Raw genomic sequence first — 25,648 nt, forward strand, 5'->3', positions numbered from 1 at the left:
CAACAGAAAAAACAAAGGAAAATATGTGCCATTTGAAAACATTATTTATTTTAACTGGTAAAAGAATTTTTAAAAATTTTACTGTTCAGTGCTGTGGATTGTGACTTTACACTAAGTGACATCTCAGCCCTAAGAATCCTGTAAAATAAAAAGGCATCATTATAAAAACTATCATTATGATGTTTTGTAATTACATGCTTCAATTCTGGGCAATTTTCATTCATATTTTCAAAATGAATGGCATTATCCTGATGTCAAGGTCTCATAATTGGATTTTTAATATTTGAATGGTGTAAAACTTCATTGAACTTTGTCTTTGTCATTATTAAGATTTTGTTTCTTATATGTGTGGGTGTTTTACCTGTATAAGTGTCTGCGCACCGCCTATGTGGATGCTGGGAATTGAGCCTGCGTCCTCTGGCAAAGCAACCTGTGCTCTTAACCCTGTCTCATCTCTGTGTCCGCCAAAGGAAGTTTTTAGGAAGAGTTCTTGGGCAATTTTTGAGGTCCCCCATCCCATCCCCCCTGCTTCTGAGCAAGAGCGATAGGCTCTAAGCCTTTATATGCACCTGTTAGGTTGCAAAACCACATTGAACTATGCATTATTTCTTAGCCTTTTGAAGATGTTGCTCATTGCTGTCACTGGACGCGACCGAGGAGCCCAGAGTGACTGTCACAGTTTCCTTGTTTACCCAACTGGATGTGGACATAAACCTTCAACCTTAATGTTTAGCAACCTTATCAAAATATATGTTAATGCAAACCATAATTAGGCTTATTACTCCCCTCAGGCCACCCTCCCCTCCTGTATTTCTATTTCTTCCTTGAACTGGGTACACCCATCTTGCGAACTATTTTCCTCCCGGGAATTTATTACCCAATTTTTACGTTCCCATAGCTTGACACGGAACGTGAAATGTCCTTTCCTCCCGTGTTTGTTGCTATTTTGGCAAATGTATTTGGCACAAGAATCCCCTCCGGTGAGACTTCCTACAGCAGGTGACCCAGCCTCGCCCCCCGCCACTCTCAATTAAAAGGTACGGTTTGTACTAAGATTACACTTGGAGCGGTTAACCCGGACTGAGCACCCAGCGAGGGCCACTAAAATCCACGTACCCCTGCGACATTAAGACAGAGATGTGTGCCTAGGAAGTCTGGATGGGGTCGCTGGCTCAGAAACTCGTGCGCGCCTAGAACACTGAAGTGACACGGTCAGATACCGTCTCCACGCTGGGATAAGAACCCGAATCTCACACTGGATGGATGGGCCGGATAGGTTAGCCTGGGGAAGGCCACCCTGCCGGGTCACACAGGGGTTCGCTGCACTGGGACCCAAACGCAGAGCAAACTTTAGTGGGTGCGTGAGGCGGGGCGGGGCGGAGCGAAGTGCACGCATGCGCAGTGCCCACACGCCCGGGGTGGAGCACCGCCCAGAAGGTGGAGCATCCGGCTGCGCATGCGCCCCGAGTCACTGGCGCCTCCGGGGTTGGTGAACTGGCTCCGCGGTGTGTAGCGGGATGGTTCCTAGGTGCCAGGTAAGAGTTGGTACGCGCGGACGAGCTAGCCTGGGTGTGGGGCTCCACCACAGCCCGGCCTTGCTGGGGCTCCCCTTCCTCTCCAACTCCTCCCGGACTCTTGGTCTTGCGCTTGCTGCTCGCTCAATGTCAAGTTCTGTCCCCCAACTCTGGTGTCCCGGTCATGGCCTGCTCGACGGACTCCCTTCTGGAGGCTCCTAGACGGTTTTTCCTCTTGCCATTCCGGATGATTCATTCTGACACTTTTTGGAATTAAAACGCTCCTAGTTAGGAATTACTGTGAGGAGATGCGCATCACCCATGGGTTGACAGGCCCTGGATAGTTTTTGCAGCTGTGATTACTGTGGAGAGACCGAGTTGTACTGAGTGACAGGTGAGACCTTGTGCACGGTCACGTCCCTTCGTTCCCAGGCTGATTACACAGGTTTGGCCTAGAAACTACCAGTTGATCCTGTAATACAAGCCCATTTGCTTTGCTGCATGTCAAATGTTCTGTGTTGTGTAACTTAATTGTCATGTAGGACGGAATCAAAGGTCATTTGACCAACACTGTGAAATGAAAACTAGGCCTTTGCTGACTGGGTTATTTAATTTACTTGTGTAATTCACCCCCTGACCCAGACCTCTGTCCCTGCTTCGCGGCCGATGAAAGAATCGATTCTGTGTCAACTTAGGTCAGACTTAACATGTTTTTCTAAGGAAATGTAGTAGGATTTTAATGTTGCCACACAAGCTTGTGAGAGGTCTGAACGGTAGGCAGAAATCAGAACTGATTTTTAAAGCTTTTGTCTCCACAGATTCATATTTGAGACAGGGTTTCTCTGGGTAGCCCTGGCTATCCAGAACTACACTCTGGTAGACCAGGCTGGTCTTAAACTCACATAGAGCTGCCTGCTTCTGCCTCCCGATTGCTGGGATTAAAGACGTGTCATCACCACCAGGCCAATACTGAAGTTTTACAAGCCATTGCATTTGGGAAGCGAGGAGACTTCTTGGTGCGGGTTATTTAGACTATCCCCTCTCTTTTCAGATTGAAGTGTTGTATTTTGCAAGAAGTGCAGAAATAGCCGGCGTTCGCTCGGAGACCATCTCTGTGCCACAGGAAATCAAAGCATCGCAGCTGTGGAAGGAGCTAGAGTCTCTGCATCCTGGGTAGCTAAAGCTGTAGAATGCATATGATGAACAAGTAAAGGTTTCTAAAATGTGTGAACTATGCGTGAGTGTGCGTATGTGTGTTCGCACACAAGAGTACTAGTTCTTTAAAATTCTTGAAGTTTTAAAACTCTGGTATTTAGAAACATTCAGGTACCACAAGGAACATCACAGACAATTTACTAGAAAGAGACAGTCAAGTGGATGCCCCCTAGGTATGTTTATGTGATTTGCAATCATTTTTGTAATTTCTAAGACAGAAAAAAAAATGCAAGTTCTGCCTTTTATAGCCTAAGAAGAAAAATTGAAAGATGCTGTTAAAAAGATACACTATAAACTTTTCTGTCCTTTTCTCTTCTTTAGAATACTCAAAAGTTTCTGAGATTAAAAGAAAAATGAAGTGTAACAAACTCTATATGCTTCTGAGCTTGGGTTTTATGATACTTGAAAATTTCTCACTGGTCCTTGAAAATCTGAAATGAAACTTATTATTTTTCCCTGAAGCTCTTTGGGGATGAACTATAGAATGGCTGGAAAATGTCCCAGGAACACCAATGGTGCTGCTTCAGCCTGTGGCAAGAGGTTTTACCCAGAGCGCTGCTCTGTGCAGCAGGTGCTACACCAGTTGCTCCCAACCTATGGGTGGAGACCCCCCACCCAAGGGGTCGAATGACCTTTACACAAGGGTCACCTATCAGATAGCATATCAGATATTTACATTATGATTCATAACAGCGGCAAAAATGACAGTTATGAAGTAGCAATAAAGTAATTGTGTGGCTGGGGTCACCATGCTGTGAGGAACTAACTGTATTAAAGGGTGGCACCATTAGGAAGGTTGTGCCACACTGTATGCTCAGGAGGAAATGCTTCTCCCTGACTAGGAACCACTCAAATCACGTTTTCCTTCTGTGAAAGGTTGGTAGGCCCTTCATGCCGTTTTACCTGTAAGCCAGCAGCCGGCTTCATGAGAAGAGGCAATGCTCCAGTTGGGAAGTTTTGTTTTGCTTTGTTTTTTTTTTTTGCTTTTCTCCAAAGTTTTGAATATAGGTCTGTAAACTTTCCTGTCCTTTTCTCTTCTTTAGAATACCCAAAGGGTTTCTGAGATTAAAAGAAAAGCAAAGTATAACAAATCCACGTACAGCTGAGGTTGGGGTTTATGATATTTGAAAATTTCCCACTGGCCTTAGCTTTAGAGTAACCTAACATATCTTTGGGATCAAGTGTGTTCTTTGAGGGATCTGTCCTCTACATTAGGTCAGTATCTTTGTGAATGAAGTATTATTTAATGCAGCTGAGGAGGGGTGAGGAGAAGTTCACAGGGTCTAACCAGGGCCGTTTCTCCTTCAGATTGGCTGATGTTAGGAACCAGGTGATATTTGCTGTTCGTCAAGAGTATGTCGAGCTTGGAGATCAGCAACTCCTGCTTCAGCCTGGAGACGAGGTTGCCATCATCCCGCCAATCAGTGGAGGGTAGTGCATCTGAGCCGTCTGGGTATGTGGTGAAGGACCATCCACAGGATACCTTGCATATGGTTTGCTCTGACTGTCTATTCTTTGAGTGTCTGACTGCACTGGTCCTTTACCAAGGCAGCAGCAATTGGGATTTCTATACTGATGATAGGTAGTGTCTACCGGTCTCCCATGACTCCTAGAGTAAGCAGTTTGATGTGTTCATTATATTCATTTAACATTGCTCATTGAGAGCTTATTATGCATGTGTTTTGATGGTGGGAAAACAAATTCAGAGAAATTTAAAAATACTTTGTCTTTAGGGACTGGGGGTTGAGGGGTGCCTCAGTCTATGAAGTGGTTGTATGAGCATGAGGACTTACATTAGGGACCTAGAACCCCTGCAGAAACCAGATGTGGCAACACATTCTTTTAGCCCTAGCCCTGGAAGGCAGAGACAGATGGGTCCCTAAGGATGTGAAGGCCAGTGAAGGCCAGATTAGCTGAGAGACTCTGTTTCAAAGCATAAGACGGAAAGCAATTGAGGAAGGCACCAGTGTTGCCATTTGGCTGGGGTATAGATAAAAAAAGAGATAGGAAAAAAAAAATCTCCCAAAAGCAACAGTAAATATCCTACACAGAAGCAAAGGTTCAGCCCCATTAAAGACGAGCCAGAGGTGCCTGTTTTCAATGCTCCCTTTCCTGGATAGCTGTGTAGCAGATGCCAGCATGTTCACACTTAGGGGACTTTCTCAGGTCTCTTGTCTGGACACACTAGGATTCCCTGTGGAAGATGTATCTTAGTTTCGCGATCATATTCTGATCAGCATATCTCAGGAAGTTCTAAGACGCTATTTTTCAGAGTTAATTTAGAGAACAACATACTGCTTTTAAAAGCCCACGTGTGTGACTGTGGCTATTCAGAAATGTGACAGCGATTGCTAATAGGATTGTACAATGTTTGAGTGAGCTCAGCCTGAGTTATCTTGGCTAGTGTTAGAACCCACAAGCCATGTTTGAGTTGCCTTTACAGTCAGAGGTGTGGGAACTCAGTATGGTTTAAAGTACAATGTGGGTTTGGTGTTTTCAGAAAAGAAAAAAAAAATATGTGTAAATCAATGGTTCTTGACCCCTTTGGGGATCAAACAACGCTTTCACAGGGGTTGCACATCAGGTATCCTGCACATCAGATATTTACAATTTATAACAGCAGTAAAGTTACAGTTATGAAGTAGCAACAAAATGATTTTATGGTTGGGGGTTACCACAGCATGAAGACCTGTATTGAAGTGTTAGGAAGGTTGAGAGCCACTGGTGTGGAGGGTGTAAGTACCTCAGGTGACATAGAGGAGGTGAGAAATCTGGGAGCCAAGTGCTGGTTTGTTTTTTTTTTTTNTTTTTTTTTTTTTTTTTGCTGAAGACAGAGAAACAAACTCTGGATTAAGACTTCTTGAATTCTCAGCACTTTGCCCAGGTCTCTGATAATGTCTCTTCCATGTTCTTCTATTCAGATGAACTTTTACAGGATTTCTAATTATACTTCTCATGGCGTATAGCATAAGGTCCCCTTTCCTGGCCAGCCTCAGGCTAGCCTTTCTCCCTTACTCCTGAGTACATCATATTTTTTATTGTCCCATAATCTTGAAATTTGCCCCTCCCTTTCATCACCTACACCCTGTCCCCATTTCTCCGTGTCACTTCTTATCGCTCAGATCTCAACTTTGAACATTACATCTTCAGAAAGACCTTTGGGGTCCCTTTATCTTCAGTAGTCCCTAAGATCTATCTCAGAAATTTACTTATTTCCATTAAGTGATCTTAATGTGGTTGGGGTGTGTGTGTGTAAGTGTGTGTAAGTATATAAATGTACACATGCCACAGGGTGTATATGAAGGTTAGAGGACAGCTTGTAGGAGTTGATTTTTTTTTTTCCTTTCACCATTTTATGTGGATGAAGTGTGGTAGATAACCTTGGTGACAAGGACCTTTACCTGCTCAGCCACCTTCCTGGATCTGTGGTTCTTCATTAGTGTGTTTATCTTATTCAAAGGCAAGTACTCTGAGGCCAGGAGCCTGTGCTTGTGGCCCCTGCAGACCAGTGCCTAGGGTACTTCTGGCTCATAGTCATTTGTGGTAGATAGGATTTCTATTCCTGTGATGAAACACCATGCCCAAAAGCAAGTTGGAAACTAAGGAGTTTATGTCTGTTTGCCACTCTGGGTCACACTCCATCACTGAGGAAAATGAAGGCTGGATCTAAAGCAGAAGCTGTGTTGAAATACTGCCTATTGGCTTGGTCCTCATGGCTTACTCATTATGGTTTCCTTCATCTGCTTTCTTATAGCACCCAGAACCACTACCCTAGGGCTTACACACCCCATGGTGAACTGGGTCCCCCCACCTCAATCATCAATGAAGAAAATGCCCCACAGGCTTCCTTACCTGCAGAGCAGTCTGCTGGCAGTCTGAGGGTCCCTCTTCCCAGATAACTAGCTTGTGTCAAGTTGGCATAAAACCACTCACCATAGTATAAGCAGATGGCATGGCATAATGCTGTTTAGTGCATAAATGAAAAACTCCAAAAGACTTTATATAGTACCTGGAAGGTAGGTGCAAAGTTATCTCTTTTCCTCTATAACTTACTTGGCTTGAGCTAGGTTGTGAAGGGCTCCTTGTTCCTGTGGAATCTTTATCTCTTCCCCTTTCCTGTCTCTTGCTTGAATAAAGGAAAAGGCCATTCTCTGTGTGTGTGTGGCTGGCTTACATCAGTGGTTACTGATGTTCTAAATGTGGGGCTGGGTCACTTACCGAGAGATTAGTGGTGATCTACATGTATGGCTTCCTTACATAGTGGTGACTGATGTTCTGGGTGTGGGACTCCCTTACACAGTGGTTAGTGGTGTTCTGGGTATAGGGCTTGGTGCATAGTGGTTAGTGATGTTTTTACACAGTGGTTAGTGGTGTTCCCAGTGTGGGGCTTGGTTACACAGTCATTAGTGATGACATACATATAGATATAAGTGGTGGTAGTGAGAGAGATGAGCAGCAGTTGGCATTCTTTGGTTATATTGACATATCACGTGGACACATGTTAGTGATGATGCTTATGTGGAATTACTGTAGATTCATGAGGGAGTGTAATAATTGTTTTCGTTTGTTAAAACCTTGAACTTAATTTTTATCACTCAAATCAAATCCTCCTCTTCCCACCTAACATAGAAAAAATGGACATGGAAACAGTGTGTAAGTGGGATGTCTTACTTCTGCCACTCTTGCTAAGAGTTGCTGACATCTTATTTCTAGGAAAGATGTGGATGATGTTCAGGAGAAACCTAAAGACATAATACAGTTCACTGCTGAGAGGCTCTCCGTGGGGGAAGTGTCACAGTTGGTGGTGTCCCCTCTGTGTGGTGCAGTGTCTCTCTTTGTAGGTGAGTTTGTGATTACTGAACTACAGATTAGAAGCCAGTGAGCGTGCTCTATGTTGGATGTACAATACTGAGTGACAAGCCGAAACTGCCCACGGAGTGGACAGAAACTTCCCAGTTTTAGTTTTATCTTAGTTATTTTTTGATTAACAAGCCATATTAAATTACAGGGATAACAAAGCATGATAAAAATCAACACTAAGAGAGAAATTTTGTATATTCCAAATGTTGAGATAAAATATATATTTGTAGGTAAAACTGTTAAATAACATATTTATAGATATAACAAATGTTTTCCCTTTAAGTGTGAAGAGCTGCTGGTGAGAAGCCGAGTACAGCTTGTCTGTCCTACGATGCTGTCAGGAAGCTTGCTTAGTTATTGTTATTATCACCTTGGAGCAATTCTTGTTTGCTTTCCTAGTCAAGTTTTGCTTGTAAGAACATTTGAAGTATGCTTTAGACAAACGTACACTAGTTCTTTGTAAGTTAGAAATAATTCTTTTAAAAATATGTAAATGAAGTATTTCTGTTGTAGGAGAAATCTTATTCTCATTGTGTGATTTTTTTTATTTGTTTTGTTTTTCAGGGACTACAAGAAATAACTTTGAAGGCAAGAAAGTCATTAGCTTAGAATATGAAGCGTATGTACCAATGGCAGAAAATGAAATTAGAAAAATTTGTAATGACATTAGACAGAAATGGCCCGTGAGACACATAGCGGTGTTCCATCGGCTTGGGTAGGATCTTTTTACCTTTTGAATGGTGACTATGGTTTTCCCTGGGGCAGTGGAGAGGACGCCCAGCATTCACCTTGATTGCTAGTTAGATTGCAGCTTCATTTGTCCTTGCCACCTCTTCTTCTATAAGGAAATGTAACTGTGCCAAGATCTTCAGGTTCCAGCCTGAAGTGCCTGTGGGAATGTCTGCCTAAATCCTTGACCATAGACAGTCATTCTGGGCTCTTAGCTGAGAGTATGGTGAGAGTTGGCTCCCGATCTGAAGCCATTAAAAACAGTTGGCTTCTCATGCCACCTAAAAGAGTGGTGTTCCAGGATTTCAAAAGAAACCATCAATTAAGACATCTGTCATTGTTATTAGCTATAATTTTATTACTAACCGCTAATGCTACTGGATGTGGCCAGCCCTGTTGCTTAAGATTCATTGGTATATGCATTTTTTAATGCTGCATTAAGTGTATGTGGTCACTCTGTAGTCTGTTTTAGACACCATCGCATGCTGTGCCTTGTCTGAGCCAGGTTTATTGAATTATAGAGAAGACCTTTTCGTCTTAGTCCCCATCGAAGAGTTTTTATGGATAGATGCTAATTTCCACTGAATATAACTGAGATAAATTATCATTTTCTAGCTAAACTAGATATTTAAATACAATAGAATTACTATATATATGTATGTATATATATATATATATATATATATATATATATATATATATATATATAGTGTTTTTAACATTTTTAGTGGTTTCTTTGATGTATGAGTCAGGAGATAATGGTAATTTTTTTCATCATCTTGTTAAAGTTTGGTTCCAGTGTCAGAAGCAAGCACAGTTATTGCTGTGTCTTCAGCTCACAGAGCCGCGTCCCTCGAAGCCGTGAACTATGCCATTGATTCTTTAAAAGCCAAGGTGCCCATATGGAAAAAGGTGAGTGAGGAAACTACCTCATTTTCCCACAGGGAGATGATTTATTCTTAGATAAAAGACTGTTCAGAAATTTGGCTTCATATGCCTTGCTTACATATAGAATCCTGTTCTTCTCATCTGTAAAATAGCACATTTATGTAGTGACCATTTTCCAAGTTTAACCATTATATATATTAAATATATGTATCCCAAGGAACACACAGTACACGGTATAGAGTAGGCCTCCACAAAGGCTGGCAGTTAGAATCTCTAATCCACACTGTTTCTGTGGTTCCTAAGGTTAATGACTCTTCAGTTAGGATTCGATTCAACTAGAGGTCTTTCTTTGGGAAGTAAGAATAATGTTGGCTTCTTAGTCTCTGGCTAAAAAGCAATCCCTCAGGGCAAAAGAGCATTTGCCTAGTGGTTTTCTTTTCAGGGAGGAGACTGTGTCTGAGAAAATGCTTAATGGATGGATTGGAAAACAAATAGGTACCAGACATGGTGTCACTCATCCACATTCCCGGCACTGTGGGAAGAACACAAGTTTTAATTTGCCATATGCACATAGATCCCACTTCAGAAATATATATATATATATATAAATTGAAAGCATCACTAGGACATTCTAAGGTGTTTTCTGCCTTTAAGTCAAGTCAAACAAGAGCAAGTCACTCTGGTTAAATGGGCATTTTGCATGGGCAGCCTCTGCTCCCCACAGTAGAGTAGCAGCACTGGGGGGACAGTTCTGCACTTGGGAATGTGTACTTATGCGACTGAGTCCAAGACCCCAAGTGGCCCTCAGCAGTGTGGCTGTTCCCGAAGCCAAGAAACTAATGGCAGCTCAAAGGTCAGAAGAAGCACACACAGGGCCAGGACTATCCTGAAAGCAGTGGCTGGCCTCAGTCGGTGGGAAAGAAGAACCAGCAGGACCACGGTCTGTGAATTTAGTGGACGTCGTATTTTCTGAGTGAAGCCTGATCTTCTCTGGGGCTAAAGACTTTAGGGACTGCGTTGGGGTTACAAGGTAGGGTATGCGTGCCTGGAGCTCGGGATTCCGAGAAAATGTGAGGCAAGCCCAGACAAGGGGAAGGAAGGGGTTGAGACTGCTCCAAAGGAGGTTCCAGCCAGATGGCAACAATAGCTGTCTTTACTGCACAGCTGAGGAGGACAGGGAGGCCAGCAGAGGAGGCTCAGCCCTGAAGTGAGAGCGAGAAGTGAGTGGGCACACACTCTCACTTTATGCCTGGAGGGATAGTGGGCTTTGTGTTTGCTATTCTTCCTTTTTTTAGAGGGGTGGGGCAGTGCAGGTGCTCAGAGGCAGTCAGACAGAGCAGGGAACCCGGACGCTGTCTGGGCACAAACAAGACACTGGTGACCTACCCCATGAGGTGCAGCACAGACCTTACACACCAAGGATTTCAGTAGCTGCTAGAGGAAACCCAGAAAGAAAGTCAGCAGTTTAGTAGAGAGGAGAAAGGGGTGGGGTCTGAGGGGGAGGGGAAAGGAGAGGAGAGGAGTCTAAGAGGTGGAAACCACAAGAACATTTAAGGGCAGTTGAACTTGGGTTTCTCTCTCTGCAGGAATGAGATCCAGCCAAGAGGTGATGGCTTTCTACTTCCTGTTCATAGTTGTCTGAGTTCCAGTCTGATTGTTTGCCTAGCCCACACGTGAAGATGATCTGAGACACAGGAAAAGGGGCTGTAGGCAGGTTAGGGCACTGCACAGAGGTCACCCCAGACTGAAGCTCAGGCAGGCCTCTTTAATTACTTCCCTGATGGAAATCCAGTCCACCCTTTCTCTTAGTGATGTTCAAGTAGGTGTGTTTGCAAGGAAGAGCAGCTTAAAGCTAAAGGCATTCCCTTTCTCATACAATTTAACCCTTGATAAAGTTTTATCAAAAGAGATGAGAGGGGGTAGCCCTCACGGAACCGCTTATTCTCTTCTGTAGCTGCATCGTGTCTTGTGACAGCTTCTGGCCTGTCATCTTCCCGTTGGAGTTTGAGGAGCGTGCATAAGGGACATGTATTTATGTTCATGTGCTTGGGGCCTCATGAATTGTCCCTTATGAATTGTTAGAAAGAGTGCACATACACGTACTATTTAACTGGGCTCATTTGTTCAGAGTATTTTATTCTCGTTAACATGCATTTTGAATACCTGCTCTTGTTCTGGTTTTTAGGAAATATATGAAGAATCAACCTCATCTTGGAAAAGGAACAAAGAGTGCTTCTGGGCAGCTGGTGACTAGTCAAGTGTGGTGCACTAAGTCTGAAATTGATAATCTCATAGCTTACCCATATGGAGAAATAGCCAAGTGAATGAGTGTGTGGAATGACCTAAAGATGGGGAGAAAGGGCTTGACTTAAACCTTCGATGTCTGTGATAGACTGAGCCTTCTGTGACTAACTCCTAACTAGCCAGCTCGCAGTGCACTTCAGCCATCCTTTTACCTTCAGCTGTCTCAGGACGACCTCACTGTCCCAGAGTGTACCGACAGCATCACTATCAGGCATTTACTACAAAAAAATGGGCAGAATCAGAAAGTCATTTTCATAACTTAAAAGCGAATCTAAATAAATCATGATTTAAACAGTCTAAAAATAGATCCTGATTCTTTTTTAGTCAATGATAATACTTAAGGGATTTTATATTACAGAGACTGCTGTGAATTCAGAATCTATAATTATACAGTAAAGCCTTTTATATTTCATTAGTTGTCAATATTCTCATCACTGTACAAATTAGCATAAAATTGATATAAAACTAACAAGCTGCAAGGTGGTTTATGTTAAAATGATGTATGATGTTGAAAAGTTGGCCCACAACTATTGGAGGAGATTATGCAATTATTTATTAAAGTAGTTTAGTTTTCATAATGTTTATGTAACAATAGCCTGTGTGAAGTTATTACTAAACAAATTAAATCTTCTGCAAGATATTTATACTAAGCATCCAGTTTTTGACTGGTAAATTTATCATGGCAGGTTTGAATATACAAATCTCATATACTTTGTTTTTTCAGCTTTATTGACATATATTCGACAAGTAAAATATACTTAGGTTCTATAATGTGGTGTTGTGATGCTTGTATTGTGGTGTGATCATCACAACCCAGATGATTAATATATCCATCACCTCATACAGGTTCATTGGGAAGACTTAAGATACATTCTAAGCTCAGAAAGAACTAAAATACTAGCAGGGCTGGAGAGATGGCTCAGCAGTTAAGAGCACTGGCTACTCTTCCAGAGGACCCAGCTCCAATTCTCAGCACTCACTTGGCAGATCACATTTGTCTGTAAGTCCAGTTCCAGGGTTTCTGAGGCATTTATATATAATAAATATATAAAATATATAATAAATTGTGTGTATACACACACACACACACACACACATATATATATATATATATACATATATATGCATTATCATTGTCATAGAATTATCATTGCTTACAATGAGAATAAAAACTACTTTTAAACACTTAGATTGAATGGATTTTCTCTTGTTTTGAAAGGTTATTCCTGTATCCAGGGAAAACACATTTTTACCTAACCAGCGCATATATTCAAGGACTGTTTTCAGAATGCCTATGCTATAACAACCCTGCCCTCCACCTTTACTGTCAGGGGATGATCATCTGTCCTGAGTGGCTGTCCCGAGTGGCTGTGTGCGCAACTTCAGAATCTCTTGGTTACTTGTCTGTGTTCTTGGTTCATCCCTAGGGACTGGGTACATAGGACACTGAGAAGAAAGAAAAAGCCCCGTTCCCCTTCCTCAGTGATCGAGGACCGTCTGTCTGTCTCAGCCTTCTCTCACTCTAGAACCTTCCTGTCCTTCCTCTGAGCTTTGGTCTTTATGTGGGGGATCAAGGGCTGCGGGTTGGAGTCACTTGCTCTACACCTGAAAACAGATAAATTTAGTAGACCTGTGTATATTATTAGGACTTCAAAACTGTGGTGTTGATATGTTGCTTTTAATGTTAATGTGAGGTACTTTCAATTGTTAAACTATCTCTATAGAACTGGGAATGGTAGTGCATGCCTTTAGCATTAGCATTAGAGATGATCTCAGAGTGTGAAGCCAGCATAGTCTACATAGTGAGTCCCAGAACAACAGGGCTACACAGAGAAACCTTGTCTCAAAACAAAACAAAACAAAAACAAACAAAACAACAGCAAAAAGATTGTCCTATTCAAATGTTCTTTAAAAGGACTTTATTGAAGGTAATTATGTTTTTAAAGAATATAGAACAGTTAAAAATGGTTTTAAAGAATTGTGCTATCATTAAGTAGGCTTTATACAGACTGTGCTTTTAAGTCTCCGGCATGACGATGTAGGATGTGACCTGGAACTTGCTGGAAGAACTGGAATAGAACATCCTTGAAAGTTTTCAGTGCACAGCACTGGAATTCAACAGATGATTCGTTAATCCTTACCATAGCAGGAGTGGCAGAGTGAATTGGTTCCTGAGAGATTAAGGGGCTGACATCATCCTGACACTTAGCAGTTGCCAGTTGGCTCTTAAAGCAGGTAGAAGAATAGCTTTAAAAACGAGCAACGTCTTTCACAGATTGCTTGCTTTGGACTGTGGCTGTGGTTATGAGGAGACTTCCCCCAGGAAACACGATCATTGTGAGCTCATGTTTATGCTTCAACATGGTTTTGAGTGGTAGAGAATGGACAGGCTCTTGTCTTCACACGAAAACAGTAGCAGATGTCCACTCATTGATCCTGTCTAGAGCCTCTAGAATTTTATCCTTTGAGTAAGGTCATACAGGGTCACAATATGTCTTCAGAATGTTTTGAGAGAAGTGATTACAAAAGCAGTCACTTGGATCCTGGGTTTGGCTTTTTGAGTGTGAATGCCTTGGCTAATAGGATTTCTGGGTAAGTCTTGAATCTCGTTTCTTTACTCCCCTTTCATGGTCCAGGCCTTGGGGATTACAGGCATCACCTAATGGTCACGCTGGCTCTACCACTTCCAGCCGAACACATCTTTCTAGTGAGTTTCTCACAGGTGCTGGGACCCCAGGTCCCAGAGTTACCTCCTTGATCCAACAGAGCAGCCTTCCTCCCACCTCCCATTCTGCTCCAGGCTCAATGCTTTGCTGAGGCTGGTGGGGGTGGACTACACCTGCCTTTCCTAGCTTAATCTTCTTTCTGAGATCTAAGTACCCTGCTTCTCTTTGTTCCAGTCTCCGAATGTTATTTCTAAAGAGAGCCTTCACAGACTGCCCTGCATGAAAGTGGAATCCTGTCCATTTCCTCTATCTCATATTTGCTATGGCACCTAATGCTACCTGAAGTACTACATGCAGTAGTTTATCACCTCCATTAGCCTCAACTACATGAGATCAAGGGCTATGTCACCCAAGTGCCTAACCAGTGCATGAGTTTATAGTATGTTCTCAAATACTTACTGAATGAATACTTGTGCTGTTGGCTTCACATACTGTGTCTCAAATGAAGCACACTTGACATGGAAGTTGTACCACATACAGATGTGAAAAAGCATCTGGGTAAATGTAAGTGGGCAAACATAGCTATTCTAGACTACTGTGTGTTGTAATTAGTTGGATCATCCAACAGAGGGCAGTAGATGCAGGGCTATAATTGTGACTGACTTAAATCCTGTATTGACTTGAATCAAAAAGTTTAGTTTATTGTAGCCATTCTATAAGGCTGGAGTGGCCTTTAAGTGAGATCTAATGTCTGATCTTTAATTGCTATCTTATTTAAAAATGAAAAGTTACAATAGGGTGAGGGACAGACTGTTAAGGAAGTGTTTATACTTTTTAATACTAATATAGAATTAATAAAAGGAGTCACTTACCTTTTACACACGAGTAAATATAAAATTATACAGAGACCTGTCTGGGACCAGATGATGGCTTTGATATAGGTTTTAAATGCCAGCATTGAGAAGCAGACATGAAGTCCCACCCTGACCGCCTAGCCATTTGCAATTGACATCTGTTGGGAAATGGGACATTAATAGAGTGTCATTCAGTTTATCAACCACCCTCCAGGGCAGACCCTGGGATAGCCAACGCAATGGATTCCATGCTTTTTTGTGCTACTTTTGTTTGTTTTATTTTGTCTTTTTTTTTTTTTTTTAAATTTTGAGAGAGGGAGAGGGAGAGGGAGGAGAGAGGAGGAACAAAGTTAGATAAATAGGGAGATGGGGAGGATCAGGGAAGAGTTGGGTGAGGGGAAAGAATATCTTGAAAATACTTTGTATGCAACTTTTTAAATTAAAAAAAAATCTGTAAAGGAAAAATGAAAACAAACTCCCAAACCAGAAAACTAAAACCAAAACAACCTTTTTCTTTCCTCCAGCATTGTATCTTAAACATAGTTCCAGTGTTTTTTGCTTTGTTTTGTTTTGTTCAGGTAGAAGGCCATATGGAGGGATGCCTGATACCTAAATGGGAGCTATTTTAACATTGAGAGAGGCGACAACACACTCACACTCCTCCTAAACTTCGCAGCAGTCTGCATGCACGCAGTGATGGCAGTCTGTAGCTGTGCCCCGCTTTAATCTGCGGTGTGCTCATTTCAGTGTGTTTAAGTGTCTGAACACTTAAGCCCCGCCCCCACCTAATATTCAGATGTTCCAATTGCGCTTTGCAGGTTGCAGCACATCAGATGCTTTCATTTTCTGTGAGAACAGAAGCGTATGCTGCTGGCAGCCTGAGTTGCCCAGAATTGAATTTTGAGTGTGTGCCGAAGCAAAGGGAGCCCCTAAGATGTACAGAAATGTGTAGCGTTGTAGTAAAAACCCAAGGCGAGAGCAGCCTACTGTCAAAACAATTTTAATGATATTTAACAACAGGGTATGAAAAGGATGATTTACAGTTAAATAAAACGCTTCTGTCTGGTTCTTGTGCTTTTCTTTATGACAATTACTACAATTTGATTGTTTTTAAGAAGTCAGATAAATTCACCAAGTTGATGTATAAGCAAATACATCCATCTTATATACTTTTGGTGGAGAGAAAAATGACAAGACACATTTAATTAAAACCCACAACCATTACATCTTACCAGGGTTACTTATCACTTGAGAAATAGTAGTTTCCTCTTTAAAAAATAGACAATTCTAATACAGCTGTGCAATATATACATTTACATTTCAGCTTTCTTTGCCAAAATCAAGTACAAACAACACAATCTATATATTTACACAGTGACTATGTCTTTATACTTTAAAGTAGTAAATATTGTACTTCCAACTTTCCCCCCCCCCATGTTTATCTTTTGCCTCTGGATGTTTATCCTGCTGATGGCGCTGCTCTTCCTGAAAATACATGAAGGGCATGTCCTAGGAGACTGTGTATAGAGTTGTTCTCTGTGTGCAAGGACATAGAGGGAGCTCAGCTGAGAATCCTGCCTTCTGTTCAATGAAATCTTAGTGAGATTTTCACATGTCGGGTTCAGCTATGTATCAAGAATAATCACTTAGGTGACTCGAGTAAATTGGCCTAGTTGTCTTTATTCTTCACAGTTAAAAAGGCAAGTTTCATTGTCGTGTAAAAATAACACTGCTAACTAGAAAAGCACCTGTCCAGTTAGACGTTCATAGTTTGCTGCTACAGTGAGTGGTATGTGATTTTAAGTGAGTCTCATTTCTTTATTATACTATGTCACCGTGTTGCTGTTGTGTGGTGGCCAATGCAAGAAGCCACTCAGGTTTTTAAGATCACATTTTGTGATCTTCCGTTTATGAAATGTATATCTTACCCTGACATCTTTGAGTCCTATAAAGCAAAGCTGTGGTTGAATGGACCACATAATTTCCTCTCAAATACAATCTACCTGCCCCCCAGTCATTTCTTAGAAACATCTATCTTTGCTTAAAATTCTTTGAAAAATACAGGAGTCATTTAGTAAGACCTGGGGACATTTGTTATTGCCAAGATCACAGGAGAAGGAGTCAGTAGAGGCCAGGGATGGCTGCTTAAAACCTTGTAAAGCATGAGGCAGCCCCTTCCCTCCTAAAGCTGCTTCAAAATGACAATACTGCTAAGCTCAAAGCACAGTGGGTGGGGTGAGAAATGGCTTACAGGACTGTGTCTGAGTCTTAGTTGTAACCCAGGCTGACACACACACACACACACACACACACACACACACACACACACACACACACACGAGTGTGCAATTAATTAACATGCTGTATGAAATAGACTCTAGTAATCTAATGACTGGTTTCTGCACCCTTTAAAATTTTGGTTAGAATGACACAACTGTTAAAAAAATCTGGATCATGTAACTAAAAGAGTACCAAGCTGTTTTTGCTGTACCTCCCTGACATTTACAGCTAATATTTTTTTTCCTTGTTTATTTGGCTTTATCAATGCTGGAGTGAGCCATTAAGTGGTCCAAGTAGCTCTGGACTGCCACCCCCAGGGGCAGTCAGAGCCATCCATCCACACATGGTCAAGTTGTTTTTTTCTCTGACATCTCTAGGTCTTATTCTTGGAGGCTGTAGAACAGGAAATCCTTAAGGGTGGCTTTTAAGATTGAGTCACTGCCTAGCCCTAACCCTGACTTCCTCTTTCATAAGGAGAACAATGAAGTTCCTAGAGACCAGGCCAAAGCTTTTTGCATATAGTGTGTGACAAAGTGAGTTTTACTGCTTTTCCTGAACCCTCCTCTTCCCAATCTCTTCTAGAAAATGTATAGTCTGGGAAATGAGGGGCAACTGGTAGGAAAGGACCACTCCTCCCCGGAGTGAGGTCTGATTGAGGTCTCACAAGGACTGAGAGGTTGTCAAAATGCAGGCTGTTGGACCTTCTGTCAACCCAGAGTTTCAAGAGTTAGGGCTGAACAGTGGTGCCCACCTGAATCCAGCACAGAGGATGCTCCTGCTAAGGTGGTGGTTTCTGCTGCTGCTCCAGCTTACAACCCCCGAGCCTTTCCATTTATGTATTATTTTTATATATACAGGTAACAGCTACAAATTCAGGTGTAGTTTCATTACTTGTTTAGCAGCAAATAAAACTAGCTCCCTAAAGTTAAGGAGTGTATAATCACACAGGTGTGGGAGATAAACAGCGGACTTTCTCAGCCCAACACCTGGGATAGTGTGTGTGTGTGTGTGTGTGTGTGTGTGTGTGTGTGTGTGTGTAGGGGTGGCGCTGGGTTGGTATCCATGCTGTAGGAGATGTAGATGGTAGATAGAGGAAAGTGGATAACTGCTGGGGAGAAAGGCAGGCTGCAGGGGGCTTCTGTCAGAGAGGCGGCAGGAAAGGGGAGCGGGTTAGTTAGATAAAACGTTTCTCTTGGTTATCCAAGCATCTCAAGCATGCTCATAGTAAGGAAGCATACCTTTTATCTACTTCATTTCTTTTAAGATGCCACTAAACAAGCTCTCTACCATTAAGCTAAGCCCCAGGTATCATTACTTCCTTGGCTTTTAGACAGGGCTCCTTAAGTTGTCCAGGATAGCCTTGAACTCACGCTACAGCTCAGGGAGACCTCAGACTCCAAGTCCTGTCTCAGCTTCCTGAGTGGTAGCTGAGATTACTGTCCTGCAATAGCAGGACTGTTTTTTTTTTTTTTTTTTTAACTTAGTTAATAAATAAATTACCACTTAAAGATATCCTCTGTGGCATCCTTTGAGGAGCAGCATAAATTGAAAAACAATCTATGCCGGTTGTCTCTTTTGTCAACAAACATTCATTTTTTTCATTATACTATTAATATAGTTATATGTCTGTAGAAAGTACTCAGTATATTTATACATATACATATACATATATACATACATATAAATATATAACCTATTATATGATTTATGTCAATTATATATGTTTAATATATATGCTACATTGATAATATATAGCATATATATTATCTATAATTTACACACCAGGTATTTTCCAGTTTTATTGTTACTGATAATCAAATTAAAAAGAACATTCCCCATGCACTTTCCCACCCCCAAATCCGAAAAACATTTCCATTTTCTTGAAGGTTTGTCATACCTAGAAGTATCCCATCGTCCTGTTAGAAGGTAAACGCTGGACTAGCCAGTCTGAAGTTAACTTTTCCCCTTTCTATATGATGTCTTTGGTCTTGCTACCCCTAACCACACCGCCCACAATTTTATCATTCCCAACTGACCAGCAGATACTCTAAAATGACCAGGCTAGTTTACCTATTAAATTGTTTAAAAGTGGACTTTAAAAGAAGTCCATTCACCACACCAGCGAGCCCTCGCAGGGATGCCGCTAGCCCCCACACAGTGGTGTCCGCCGATGGTTTAGCTGTTGAGTTCTGTGGTTTCATCCATCTCATCTGGATTTTGGCCCATTTTCTTATATTGTCTTTTGAAGAAGCCGAGCTGTAAGATGATGATATACCCTGTTACCAACCTGTGACTAGTTATGTTGATTTGATCATTATCTAACGAACACATGCATTTACACCATACTGTGTCCAGAAAATACCAACAATTAAAGGAATGACATCTCCACCCCTGGCTCATTCAGCAGGTGCCTTTGACCTGCTTTGCTGCCCACTTTCCTGCAGCCCCTCTGGAGTGCCCGGAGGTTTGGGGGACATGCACAGGTACTGACTAATGTCTTCACATCCGTATGTTAGTGAACTTTATATGCAGAGAGTTAGGTTTCATTTTGTGTGAAATTGAATTTCCGTCATTCTATTTATTTGCAGCTGAACAAAATCTTCAGGGTGCTGAAAAACAATGCCTCTATTGGTTTTCAAAGACTTGAGTAAGGAGGTACATACAATCTCGTGTTTCTTTTCTCAATGGTAAGAGGTACAATGCCCTATTCAGGTTGGTATCTTGTACGGAATTCAAAACAGGAGCCTTCGGGAGTGCCACATTAGCCGTGAAGTTTTCTTACCTTCCACAAACCCGCAGTCATAGCCAACAGCAAAAGGATCCCCGCAACTATGCTTCCTATGATAACCCCTGTTGGTACTTCTGCTTTCTCCGTGGGTTTCATTATCATGAGGGGAATCTGCAAATGAACAGATGCTCCAAACTGAGTGATCTGCTTAGCAGAAAAAAAAAAAACAAAAACAAAACTGCCCAGTGCAGCTCAGTAATTGATAACTACGACCCGCACTTGTAGAGGGAAGCCGTCACCTCTCCTGATGGCATTCACTCCTCAAGCGTCGTACAGAACACATTGGAGAGACGATCTGAAAACTCAGGTAAGCACAGCCTTTCTACCTTCTCTTCCTCGGCCATATGAGTGTTTCAGGGCTATGCTGAGCTGAAGGCACTTTGTTTAATGCAGGCACTTCAGTTTCCGGTGCCCATTTCTGTGATCCAAGGAAATTAAAGCACCCTAAGAATGGGCCAAGGCACAGTCTCTTCCAGCCCTCCCTCCTCCCATTCAGTAACACTGCACTGGCTTGTAAAATACTGATTCCAGTCTCATTCAAGTTTGATATAAAACACGGGAAACGTAGAATGGGGATCTCAGGGGTGAGGTTGACGTTTTCAGTGGTCGCATTGTCCTGGAACGTATTGATGACTCAATGCCCGTGTCCCCTGTTGATCATTGTGGCAATTAGCATGCAAAGGGCAGCCCCAGGGACTTGAACAGTGACCCTTCACCTTCTTTTTCTTAATTTGAGAAATGGATCTTCACAATATAGTCTTGAGGGATTACAGAGCAAAAGGGGACAATAGCTGATTTATTTACTTGATAGTATGTTAAATGTCAGTGAAAAGGAGCTGCTTTTTTCTTAAGCTATGGAGCAAATAAAAAGCTACCCTCGGTGACTGTGTTTCTCCTTGCTTGTATTGACAAGCTAAAATGTTCTGAATGAGATTATTATAAATTCATATAGTTCACTGCTCTGTAGTAGCACAGTCCCAAGGCCATATTTCAGAGCTCACAGATCTGGCTCTTGGGTTCTCCCCACACCCTTGGGCACAATATACTTCATGTATCAGATTTCGAAGTGAGCCTGGATATCTTCATATAAGGGTGTGCCAATATATGATTTGGATTCCAAGTATTCCTCAGAATTTTATCCAAATTATTGTTTGGATTACAGAATAATTTTTCAGATACACGTAGAAGCCAGCTTCTGGTACTAATTAGTATTGCCCACAGAGAAACCAAGAAAAGAAAAATTTGATAAATTCATGAAAATAAAACGTTGGATTCTCAATGACTATGTTCAATGGCTGCTTTCATGAAAGAGTTTAGCAGAGTTCACATATCACTCAAATGTGCATTTTCCTAAACCGAGCTTTGAAAGCAGGTATATTGCTTTCTCCTATGACTGGGTTCATGGCAGTTCCAGTTCAGACTCTGCACTTTCTTTGGCTCCATTTCTGGCTTTCCATGCCCAACCTCTGCAGAGAGGGTGTAGGCTTTTGCCAAGGTTCCCAATCCAGAGGCAGAAAAGCAGCCTCCATTGTGTGGATCATTTTTCCTGGGGCAAGAGTGGGACAGCAGTGTTGTGAACTCAACACAGGCATTGAGAAAGGCCCAGAGTTCACGGGGGCCCTCGGCTTTCTAGCCATTCTGTAGGATGGAGCACTGGACAGAGGCCAACTGTCCAGCTGGCCTTGGGGGCAGAGTCGTGAACTGGCTTCCAGTTCTTAAACAAAAGCCTTGGGAGGAAAATGCTCAGGGCTCTGCCAGCAGATTCGCCGGGTATGGAAATTCTGTTGTATCTAAAAATGGCACATGCTAACCAGAGGCTCACTGCTAAGGAAGGTTGCCTGTGCCAGCTTGTGGAACAGAGAGCCTTTGTCTTCTGTAAAGGGACACTTCTCCATAGTGCCCCCCCCCATTTAAATGAAGGGTTCATTTGTAGTTCCCTAGAATGCAAGGCAGTGAATGGACATGTCGCTGTCTGGTTATAAGGAGCACTTTAAAAAAGTTTTAAAAGATGCCTTATTTACATATATGTTTACAGTGTTCTAGATCCAATTCAGGATTTTAGTTATGATGATGGAGGACTTATGCCTCAGGTCCTGATGGTTTCTCACAGCACAAGAAGAGGTGATTCTGCTTTAGGCATGACACATCACCATGGTATCCAAACACAGAACCCCTCTGTTTGTTCCTTTGCGGGGGTGGGGGGGAATCCTCACTTATAGAAAGCCAGCTTTGCAACACGAGAGGCTGGGAAGAAGGCAAGCACGTCTGGACTTTCTGAGTGTCAGACCCCCTTGCCAGATCCCGACCTAAAAAGGCCCAGGCCTTGAGCATTGTGGTTAGAACCTTCTCCGTGCACACAAGTGAGAAGAATGATGGTTCATGTTTCACGTACTAGAATGTCTGCCATGGGGAGGGACATAACAACACTCACTGTGACAGCATTTTCCTCAATCACGAAGAGCTGAGGGTTATGTGTATCGATCTCTGCCGCCGCTATCAGCTGCACAGTCTGGAAAGTCGACTGGAACACAGAAAACCAACATCTTACCCTCCCAGTAGCCAGCACAGAAAACCTGCGATGTTTAAGATTATTTAGCTCCTGATGGAAAGTCACAGGAAGAAAACCCAGGCCTGAAGATTTAGTCTTTTGCATGCTTGAACTTGCCGCAAAGACCCATGAGAAATTGCTTAGCAGCCTCTGAAATATTCAATGATTGGAGCCTGTCTCTGCGCATTAAGCCAAATTTGGGGTGACACCCAGACAGGAGCCTTGGAAACACATCCTTACATTTTTCAAATTTGAAAATGATCCAAACTGAAGGCTTACAAGACCTGTTTTTAAATGGAAAAGCTGGTCACCAAGACATTTTTTTTTTCCTTAAACTAAATGAAGCATGGTGCATAAAAAAATTGCACACAATACTCTTTTACCTGGATCTGATCAAGACACATAAAGAAATGGAAAAGCAGCATTTGAGTTTCCTCTTGGGTGCACATGCACAAACTCTCACTACCTAAGAGCATCCCTGAACTTGACAGTACATGTTGGCAGCAGAAACCTTCAGCCTTCTGACATGTTATATATATCACATTAGGAATGATTCCAAATGTCCCGATCTAAGTGTCCTTATTAGATGATACCGTCTGTGGGGAAGATGTATAGCAAGGACATATATGTTTGCTGGTGCCATGAGTAAGAATATAAAGTAAGTCTACCTGTCACCATCAATGTCTTCACAGTAAAACAGTCTGCTCAATGGGAACAGGATTGGCACGCATGTCTTGCTATTCAACCAAACTGTGAGCATCATAATTATGAGAGACAAAACCCAGCACTCAGATATCAGAGCCATTCTCTAATATCGCTGGTTATTAGGGCTCTGTTGTTCTGGTTACCAGGGTACAACAGCTTCATGAAGTAATTTGATGACTACACACAGGAGCCAGCTAGAGAGAATATATTTCCAAAAAGTGAGCGATTTGTTTCCTTTCTGCTGGCCCAGTCTCTGGTTCTTCTTAATTTTCTCAAGAAGGAAGACTGGGTCATCCATTATCCTAAACGATGCTCTTTTAAAAATGATTAGAGGTGAGACATCGAGCGTATTTACACGGGATGTGTGTTTGGAGAGATGGCTCAGCGGGTTAGTGCCCTTACTGCTCTAATGGAAGACTTCAGCTCAATTCCCACCTGCACCTCCAATTACAGAAAATCCAGTTCCCTTTTCTGACCTTCAAGGGCACCTACATGCATGTATTACATACACATAAATTGATGCAGGCACCACACACAAATTAATATATCTTTTTAAAGTTTTGATAATGGCCTGGCAGTGGTGGCGCACACCTTTAATCCCAGCACCTGGGAAGCAGAGGCAGGTGGATTTCTGAGTTCAAGGCCAACCTGGTCTACAGAGTGAGTTCCAGGACAGTCAGGGCTACACAGAGAAAACCTGTCTTGAAAAACCAAAAAAAAAAAAAGTTTTGATAGTAGTAGAAATTTAAATGGAAAGTGGCAGTCATATTACTTTGCTAGGCCGTATCCCCTGTAGACTATGCGATGAAATAATTGCTCTTACAAAGCTAATATGGCTACCCATACAGAGCTGGCTGGTCTTATGCATACTGAAGGTCCTACAGTGTTAACCAGTAGAAGCAGGCTTGCTTCACAGAGCCAGGAGAGCAAAGTAGCACACTTGTTAGCATTTGCCAAGGTTTTCCATACAAAGGGCAGCCAATGCTGTTGGGAAGTCTGAACAGTCAGCATGTGATCAGTCCTAGGCTGACGTACACTGTGTCACAAGAAGGAATAAGCAGAGCCACCGCATAGCGGGGCCCCATACTGGAAATGAAACCTGAATCTCAGACTGGATCATCTATTTGGCTGTTAAAATAAATGAAAGTACGTCTCAGGGGTCAGGAAGAGTCTTCTCAGGGGTCAGGAAGGCATGCTGGCCTTGACACCCAGTAACGCTGAGTGGTGCTTTCTTGGTTTACCAACTATAACTATTGTGAAAAAGTAAATTCTCTACTGCTTAAGAACTTGACTTGCATCAAAGAAAGGCTGCCCCTGGACCTGTCGAGGGGGCGCTTCCACAAAGCCTGATGGTTAAGAAAACTCCAGAAAATCCAAATACTTTTCACAGAGCTGGAAAGATGGTATTTTCATGTGCAAAAGTCAGTTTTCCTTCCCACTTGGCAAAGATCGTAATGAAAATATTTGCTCCTCAGATCTAAGGAGCCAGGAACCAATTGGTAAGACTGAACACTAAGCTGCAGCAGCTGGCGGGGAGGTGCGTCCAACACTGTGTGTCACATCTTAGGACACAGAGCTGTCCCAGAGGCTCCAGCGCCAATGCACTTGACCAGCAAACAAAAGAAGAGAAGGTTTTCAAAAGGAACCCCAATGCCTGTCTCCCCAACTCCCCGGTTCTGTAATCTTTCCCTAAACTTTCTGTTTTCATATTATATCTTGCCTCAATCTGACTGCTTTTTGACTCCAGGGCCCAGTTAGGAGGGCACTCTCTAGTCAACACAGAGAATGGAGATTACTGATGAAGGTGAAATGGTGAAAAATGGAAGGAAAGAGAATATAAAAAGAAAGATCCACTGAGAGCCATACAGAGCCCAGGAGATTCAGACTAAGATAGTTTGTCAACAATCAGAGCCAGCATTGGAGGAAAGAGTCGCTAGTCATTCAGGCAGCCAGGATCACAGAGGCTGAGGCCTGCCCCTTCTTATGTTGTCCATATTTACTTTGTTCCTGCCAGACCAAAACACTGGCTACTCAATCCGCACTCAATTGTACTATGAGTAGCTCACAGCTGCTGTCCAGAGAAACAATGCTAATTGTTTTGGTACTTTCTTTTTCAATGAGATTGAAGTAGTCTAAGAGCAGTAGACTTTTTGGACTTACCCATCAAATTAAAGCTAAAGCAAGACAGTAGAATACCTGCCTGTTTTCATAGAGGGAGACAGACCCTCCTGTTGGATTTATCTTCTGCATGGTTTTGGAAATCAGTCTGGTAGTTCCTCAGAAAATTGGACATAGTA

General features: G+C 42.3%; 2 protein-coding genes across 3 annotated transcripts in view; one reads left to right on the forward strand and one right to left on the reverse strand.

The window, feature by feature from the left end:
* The first annotated feature begins 1,470 nt into the window (after positions 1-1,470).
* Positions 1,471-11,815, forward strand: Mocs2 (molybdenum cofactor synthesis 2). Of its 2 annotated transcripts, XM_021208587.2 has the most exons (7): positions 1,471-1,535; positions 2,566-2,687; positions 4,038-4,182; positions 7,443-7,570; positions 8,154-8,304; positions 9,107-9,230; positions 11,392-11,815. In XM_021208587.2, the coding sequence occupies exons 3-7, from the start codon at positions 4,085-4,087 to the stop codon at positions 11,458-11,460; spliced, it is 570 nt and encodes a 189-aa protein (XP_021064246.1). In that variant the 5' UTR covers positions 1,471-1,535; positions 2,566-2,687; positions 4,038-4,084; the 3' UTR covers positions 11,461-11,815. The 2 variants fall into 2 exon arrangements, with proteins under 2 accessions (XP_021064246.1, XP_029400005.1); XM_029544145.1 differs by lacking the exons at positions 1,471-1,535; positions 2,566-2,687 and adding an exon at positions 2,738-2,902.
* A 7,061-nt stretch (positions 11,816-18,876) lies between these two features.
* The window catches only part of Itga2 (integrin subunit alpha 2), a 97,026-nt gene continuing 90,254 nt past the window's right edge, over positions 18,877-25,648 (reverse strand). Inside the window, exons 28-30 of the mRNA XM_021208571.1 lie at positions 22,530-22,619; positions 20,093-20,209; positions 18,877-19,566 (exon numbers count right to left, since the gene is read on the reverse strand). Of these exons, the coding sequence (XP_021064230.1) occupies positions 19,486-19,566; positions 20,093-20,209; positions 22,530-22,619 (288 nt within the window). The 3' untranslated portion in view covers positions 18,877-19,485. The remainder of the gene's footprint in view (positions 19,567-20,092; positions 20,210-22,529; positions 22,620-25,648) is intronic.

Source organism: Mus pahari, chromosome 11 (genome assembly GCF_900095145.1).
Source record: "Mus pahari chromosome 11, PAHARI_EIJ_v1.1, whole genome shotgun sequence".
Lineage (NCBI taxonomy): Eukaryota > Metazoa > Chordata > Mammalia > Rodentia > Muridae > Mus > Mus pahari.

Coding starts and splice junctions, on each gene's coding strand:
- Mocs2 (XM_021208587.2), top strand. CDS start 4,085: ATGTCGAGCTTGGAGATCAGCAACTCCTGCTTCAGCCTGGAGACGAGG. Junction 4,183..7,442: donor AGTGCATCTGAGCCGTCTGG/GTATGTGGTGAA, acceptor TCTTATTTCTAG/GAAAGATGTGGATGATGTTC. Junction 9,231..11,391: donor AGGTGCCCATATGGAAAAAG/GTGAGTGAGGAA, acceptor TCTGGTTTTTAG/GAAATATATGAAGAATCAAC.